The 6,668-nt window shown below is 63.4% G+C and overlaps 1 protein-coding gene across 3 annotated transcripts; it reads left to right on the top strand.

Annotated features, from left to right (window-relative positions):
- The first annotated feature begins 1,981 nt into the window (after window positions 1-1,981).
- Window positions 1,982-4,361, top strand: MYL7 (myosin light chain 7). 3 transcript variants are annotated; one of them, XM_006770380.2, is made up of 6 exons: window positions 1,982-2,369; window positions 2,565-2,678; window positions 2,806-3,193; window positions 3,494-3,572; window positions 3,714-3,762; window positions 4,161-4,361. In XM_006770380.2, exons 1-6 carry the CDS (start codon window positions 2,367-2,369, stop codon window positions 4,260-4,262), a joined length of 735 nt encoding a protein of 244 aa, XP_006770443.1. In that variant the 5' UTR covers window positions 1,982-2,366; the 3' UTR covers window positions 4,263-4,361. The 3 variants fall into 3 exon arrangements, with proteins under 3 accessions (XP_006770443.1, XP_006770444.1, XP_006770442.1); XM_006770381.2 differs by having other exon boundaries at window positions 1,982-2,678; window positions 2,806-2,881; window positions 3,089-3,193; window positions 4,161-4,310; XM_006770379.2 differs by having other exon boundaries at window positions 1,982-2,678.
- Window positions 4,362-6,668: the final 2,307 nt, after the last annotated feature.

Below are 6,668 nucleotides of genomic sequence, written 5' to 3'. Positions count from 1 at the left end.
GTGCGCAGGCTGACCCCCAGCTGCGAGATCACCTTCATCCAGTCGGAGGACGGCAGCGGCCGCGGCGCCGCCCTGGTCTCCGCGGTGGCCTGTAAGAAGGCGTACATGCTGGGCCAGTGACAGCGGCGGCCAGGCACGGAGGAGGCTCCAGGGGACAGAGTCCCCACGGGAGCCCCAGCCTGGCCTGCCTCCCGACCCGCTGCCGCCTGGAGATGGGAAGGCACGAAGGAGACGCCAGGCTTCCCGAGTCAGCGGGAGGGACAGCCTCCGGGCCCTGCCTGGGGTGGGGGCTCAAGGAGCAGAAACGGAGATGCCCAGCCTCCTGTCTTTCTGCTGGAATCAACCACCCGGAGGGAGTGGCTCGCTCAGGACTTAGTTGGAGCTTCTGGCTTGCTTCAGCCTTGCCTGGGCCCCGCCCTGGGGAGGGGTGCCCTGTGGACCCTGCTGTGGCCCGGCTTCCCTGGGACTCCGCCCACATGGGGAGGCAGCCCAGGGACCTGGCCAGATCTCCGCCTCGCTCCACGGCACAGGGCTGCTGACCACCCAGGCCTGGTGGGCTTCTGCCTGGAGACAGGGGAGAGAGGGGGCAGGGACCAGCTCAGGGTGGAGACGGAGGCACCAGGAGGCCTGGGATGGCAGCCTCTTCCCGCCCACACGCCTCTCCTGAGGGATGGATGCTCACAGGAGGTGCAAGAGACCAGCCCCCACAGCCCCTGTCAAGGACCCAGGAAGAGGAGGACCCCCGCCATGGGGCTGCCACACACCAGCCAGCAGCACCCACACCTCCTCCAGGGGACCACCAGCCTCTTCATGCCCAATATGGGACTGGGTGGTTTTTTTAATTAAAAGTTTTAAAAGTTTAGAGCATGGCCTGGTCCGCGTTCTTTAACTTCTGTGCATAAGGACTTGGGACAGTGTACAGACGTGGTCACCTGTGTGCAGACACTGATTTGTTATTTCCTCCGGCCAGCAATGGGGGGTGGGGGGGTGGGGATGGGGGCGGACAGAACACGGAGCAAGAGACCAGGCTGTGGGAGCAGGACTGGTGCCATCTGGGTGGTGTCAGAGGTCCTAGATGTGCCCAGGCCCCACCTGCCTGTGGGATTTGGGGTGTGGATGCCCTGATCAAACCTCCGGTAGCCCCAGGAAGTGCCCAGGAGGAGGCAGGACTGGTCTCTGGGGGCTGGTCCTGCCCCAGGTCTGCCTCAACAGGGGGTCCCTCCGTCCCACACCTAAACCCACTTAAACAGAAACACATCTGTATGATTTCCAGTGAGAGAAAGCCCCAGGGAATCTGGAATGACTTGCTTCATTCGGAGCTTAACTCGACGATGTGACTGTGAGAGGCCGTGCCGGGCTGTCCTCTCGTTCCCCGGGTCTCAGGTGCGCTGCTCCGGCCGCTGGCTCTCTGGCCTCTAAATTATGCGCCAGCTTCTTGCAGCTCTGTTACTCCCTCCCCGTGCTGACGCACGCCCCGTCCAGGTCCGGAGGCCACGCATCGGGCGCCCTTCAATAGGAATCACTGCCTAGCTGTCCTGGGGCTACAGTGCAGGGCATGGTATTAATTTTTCAAGTGCTCTGTGTGAATTTCTTTTCAGGGGTGGGAAGAAGGTGCCCTAAAATATTTCCTTGTTCTACAAAAGCGGTGAGGCCCTGCTCCACAGCCGGGCCGCCTGCAGGCCTCGCCCCATCCAGCAGGGGGCAGCAGGGCCACTCCTGCTCCAGGCCCGCTTGCCATGCTGCCTTTGTCCTGACCCCTCACTCAGCAGTTGAGCTCGCATCAGGGGCTCATGACCCACTTTCATAGGGGGGTGGGGGCGAGGAAAGTGACTGTTTGGGGTCCAGGCCCTGTTCCGAAAGCCTCACATGCAGCTTCTGTTTGGGGTCACAGCCAGCTCAGGGCCGCCTCCTGCCCCTGGGTTGGCCGGAGGCTGGGCCAAGCTTCTGCACCAAGGCCTCTGGGAGCCCCTGGGGGTCCCGGCCATCCCCCCCCCCCCCCCCGCCACTGTCCTCTTGGACTGGGCAGGTCTGGGCTGGACTGCAGGAGGGACAGTCAGATGGAGGTGACAGGGGCCCATCACTCAGCACCGTGAGTGGTGACAGCCAAGAGCCTGCTCTGCTCTCAGCTCTCAGGAGGCCTGAGCCCACGCCTCCCGAATGGTGGACACCCGGGTGTTACATGTCAGGGGCCTGAGGGTCACTGGAATGTGGCTGGAATCTGGGCCCGGTCCTCCCCGAGCCCAGGCAGGGGCTGCCAAGTTTGGGTCTGTCCTCTCCTCCTCTCCTTATTTGGTGCTGCAGGTGATAAGGCTGAGACATAAGGGAGGCTGCGGGCCCCTCGGCCACCAGGCTGCCACTGAGAGAGGATGGTGAGGGCCAGGGTGGGGCAAGGGCAGTGGCACCCTGGGGCTGTCCTTGGGGTGGGAGAGCAGGGCAGCGACTTCTGTGCCTCCAGGGGTGGGGAGAGGACCCTGACCCCAGGTCTCCTGGGAAGGCTCTGGGGTGTGCATGGGGCATCTTGGGGGAGCCCTGGAGAGGACCCCTCCCCACCCACAATGTTGCAGGCCAGCAGGAAGGCGGGGACCCGGGGCAAGGCCGCGGCCACCAAGCAGGCCCAGCGAGGCTCTTCCAACGTCTTCTCTATGTTCGAGCAGGCCCAGATCCAGGAGTTCAAGGAGGTGAGTGCCCCGCCCCAGCACCGGCCCTGCAGCCCTGGCCCTGCTCTTCCCACACCCAGCACTCCCTCCTGCCTCCCTCACTGGGGTGGGGGCTGCTCCCAACTGGAGACTGTGGCCCCCACCCCAGGCCTTTAGCTGCATTGACCAGAACCGTGACGGCATCATCTGCAAGTCGGACCTTCGGGAGACCTATTCCCAGCTGGGTGAGCACACCCCCTCCCACCCGTGTGCCCCCTGCTCACTCTGGGAGCCCGCTGAGGGGGGACAGGCCTCCTCCTCCCTGCACTCCCCACCTCCCCCACCCACAGCTGCCTCTGGCTCTCCACCTCTGGCTGGAAGGAGGGGAGGGCAGCCTGAGCCCTGCCTGGGACACCTGGTCCCTGTACCCACCCCTGCCCCCCCACCCCCAGGGAAGGTGAGTGTCTCGGACGAGGAGCTGGATGCCATGCTGCAGGAGGGGAAGGGCCCCATCAACTTCACCGTCTTCCTCACGCTCTTCGGAGAGAAGCTCAATGGTGAGCAGGGCAGGTCGGGATCCCCCGGAGGGCAGTGAGCTTGAACGCCCCCCCACCCCCTGCATCCCGTCTGGACCCCACCCAGACCCGATGTGTCTTCAGTCTCTGTTCCCAAATCCCAATCTCCCCCCAGACCTGTCCACCTTAGGACTTCCCTCTTGGCCTCTGAGCCTCAGGGACACTGACCGGAGACCCCTTTCCACCTCTTCTGGGGTGTGGAGGGCTCCCTGCACCTGGGCTCCTCCTGGGTGGACCTGGAGGCTGGGCCATGGGTGCTCACCCGGCCCCTCGGCCTCCCAGGAACAGACCCCGAGGAAGCCATCCTGAGCGCCTTCCGGATGTTCGACCCCAGTGGCAAGGGCGTGGTGAGCAAGGACGAGTAAGTGGGAGCTGGCCAGGCTGCGGGGAGGCCTGGAGGGGGACCGCCCTTATTTGGAACCCTCCCTGCTTTCTGGACCACGGGCCGTCATCCCTGACCCGTGCGGCCACCCCCAGGCTCCCACTGCTCCTCACTCCCCAGGTTCAAGCAGCTGCTCCTGACCCAGGCAGACAAGTTCTCTCAGGCCGAGGTGAGGACGCCGGCTCCTTCGTGGGGATCACCCCAGGGGTACTGGGGAGCCTCAGGGGCGCCTGGCTCCTGGCCTTGGAGCCCAGCTCTCCAGAGGAGATGCCATCCCTGTGGAGACCCGGAGGGTGAAGACTGTGTAGTCCACAGGGAGAGGGTGTGCAGGGCACCTGCAGTGTCTGGAGGAGGGCTCACCGGGGGTGAAGGTGGCACAGAGAGGGGTGTCTGGGGCCAGAAGGGGCTTTTTGACCCATGGCCCCTTAGGGGCCCACCCTCTCCCCAGGCTGCCCAAAGTAGACAACAGGAAATGTTAACTCAGAGTTTTGGTTTGGGCCTGCAAAGGCGGAGGACCAAGGCATACCCTCCTCCCTCGCCGGCTGCCTCTCACCGCCCCCTCTCCAGGTGGAGCAGATGTTCGCCCTGACGCCCGTGGACCTGGCTGGGGACATCGACTACAAGTCCCTGTGCTACATCATCACCCACGGGGACGAGAAAGAGGAGTGACGGAGGCTGCGGCGAGACTCAGGGCGATGCTCTGGCACCTCAATAAACGCCATTTCCCAGGAGCCCTGTGTGGTGGCCTCTCTGTGATAGGGGTGTGTGTGTGTGAGAGAGAGAGAGAGAGAGAGCGCGTGCGGGAGGGGGAGGGAGGGAAGCTGAGGGCCAGATGCAGGGACCACCAGCCCCTCAGTTCTTCCCTCACTGCCCAGTTCACAGATGGGGACACTGAGGCCTGAGAGGGAGGGCATCCGGCCAGAGGCCAACCTCTAGGACGGGTGGGGAGCGTCCAGCCTGCAGGCTGTAGAAGGCCCACGAAATCACCTGGTCTGGCTCTGCCAAGGCATTGGGGCGAGTTAATTAAATGTTTGACCAAAAGTAGCCGCCTAATTTTTAAGTGGGTAATTCTGTATGGCCCTCGAATGGTGGTATAAACATCCACACGGCCCTTGGCAGAGAAAAGGCTCCCCACCCCTGCCCTGGCCCTGAGCCCACCGGCGCTCAGAAGTTCCACCCGCTCTGCCCTCCTGGGACGGAGCGCACAGCCCGGACCGTCTCTGCAGATGCGTGGGGGGGTAAGAAACTCATGGGGGGGGGGGGCTGTGCGTGGGCCGCGTGGAAGGCCCCGAGGAACCATTTGAAAACACACCAGACTTGACCTGGAAGTGCAGGTGAGGCACCGTGGCCCCAGGAGGGGCTCGGGACCTGCAGGGGAAACGCTGGGCCGGGCTGCAGGCTCAGGGCTCAGGGTCCCGTGGCTGCGGAGGGAGGGGCTTTCCACAGAGGCCGGCAGTGTCCCACCGCCCACCTCACCTCACAACCAGGGCTGGAGAGCAGGGACCTCCAGAGTGCCCATGGTGGAGGGGAGAGTGGGCGCCGAGTCCTGGTGTGGACAAGGACAGCTGAGCCGGCCTCCTGCCCCCCCAAGACTCCCCTCCCCCCACAGGGGCCGACCTCACCCCCCGTCCTGGAGGGAAGCATTTTTTGGGGGAGCGGTGCTCGGTTTTTGTTGTTTTCCCCTCTCATCCCATTTATTAAAGAAACAGTAAGAAAAGAGACAACGCAGGGGAACACCCACCGTCCTTTCACACCGGGTTGGACAGAGCACAAGATCTCTCCCCCTCATCCCCCACCCCCCATCCTCTCCACATCAGTTTAAATGTTGGGGCTCTTTGACTGGGAGTACGAGGGAGTCGGATGAACAGTGGAGCCTTGATCCTGGCCTCCTAGAGAAGGGAGCTGCAGGACCTGCCAGTCAGGTGGAAGTTGTAGTTGGATCTTTAAAGTGGCTGCCCAGAGAGGTGCTCAGTTTGGAGCTTGATCTGGGGCTTGGTCATTTTAGTTACTACACTGACACTTGAGTTTGGAAGTTATCTGACTATTGCTCATCAGTGATCATAAAAGTTTTGGTCCAGAGACCCCTCCCCCCACTCCCTTAGGGCCCCTGAGCAGGTGTCCCAGCCTGTGGCCCTCCCTGGGACTGTGTCCAGGATGCCCACCCCAGCTCCTGTGGGCTCTTGGCCCCTGCCTCCTCCTCTGCAGGGGCTCACATTCAGTCCGAGGGTTTGCAGAGGACCACCGTCCGTCCCAGGCTCCAACCCAAACCCTGCTGCCCAACCCACTCCCTTGCCTTTGCTGGGAGCCTTGCAGACACTTCTGGTCGCTCTGGCCAAAGGATGGGGTGTGGAGATGCAGAAGGGCATGAGCTGGGGGAGGCCCCCAGAGACGTGGAGCTGCCTGGGGGTCAGACCACGCACTGTCCGTCAGTGAGCGTGAAGGATGCCAGCTTCCTCTCTGCGACCCTCAGGGTGGGCTGGATGCTGACAGCAGCTGGGTCTCCCTGAGCCTCCAGGTGTGGTGTTGAGTCGCCCACCTGACAGGTACTCCCCACCCTGCCCAGCGTCCCCCCTGGACACTGACTTAGCTCAGGACCAGGCCCAGCCCCAGGCAGGGCTGCCACAGCACTTGGCTTCATTTTTTCTGACTAAATGTGCAGAGGAGGGACCTTCGGATAGATGGGGTGCAGCTGGAAGACTGTCGCCCACCCTGAGGTGGCAAAGCCCCTGGAGCCACAGCAGTGGTGCACCACCCGGAGTGGGGAGGGGAAACCTTGGCACAGGAGGGTGCTGTGTCCCGTAGTACAGAGCAGCCTAGTGAGTGAGGAGGGGTGTGAGGAATCTAGACTCCTGGTGCCTGTCCACGGGCCCTGCCCCCCAGGAGCCAGCACAAGAGGCAAAGGCAGGAGGGGGTGGCTGCAGCCTTGGGGACAGGACTCCCTCTGCAGGCTGCCCTCCCATCTGCCCCCTCCCTCTCCACCACCTTTGTCTTTCTGTGCCTCTCTGCACCCAGGAGCTGAAACAGCCCTGACCTCCCACCGGCCCCCCTGCCGTCTGTCGAGCATCCCCATAGGGA

The sequence above is a fragment of the Myotis davidii genome, unplaced genomic scaffold (assembly GCF_000327345.1).
Source record: "Myotis davidii unplaced genomic scaffold, ASM32734v1 scaffold1364, whole genome shotgun sequence".
In the NCBI taxonomy this organism is placed as follows: domain Eukaryota; kingdom Metazoa; phylum Chordata; class Mammalia; order Chiroptera; family Vespertilionidae; genus Myotis; species Myotis davidii.
Note: the sequence above shows the minus strand (reverse complement) of the source record. Positions and strands in the feature narration are given on the sequence as shown.

What these genes read in the sequence shown, in the direction of transcription:
- MYL7 (XM_006770379.2), top strand. Translation starts at nt 2,367, where the DNA reads ATGGTGAGGGCCAGGGTGGGGCAAGGGCAGTGGCACCCTGGGGCTGTC. An exon ending in GGCGTGGTGAGCAAGGACGA is followed by an intron (nt 3,573 to 3,713) that starts GTAAGTGGGAGC and finishes CTCACTCCCCAG; the next exon opens with GTTCAAGCAGCTGCTCCTGA. An exon ending in ACAAGTTCTCTCAGGCCGAG is followed by an intron (nt 3,763 to 4,160) that starts GTGAGGACGCCG and finishes CCCCCTCTCCAG; the next exon opens with GTGGAGCAGATGTTCGCCCT.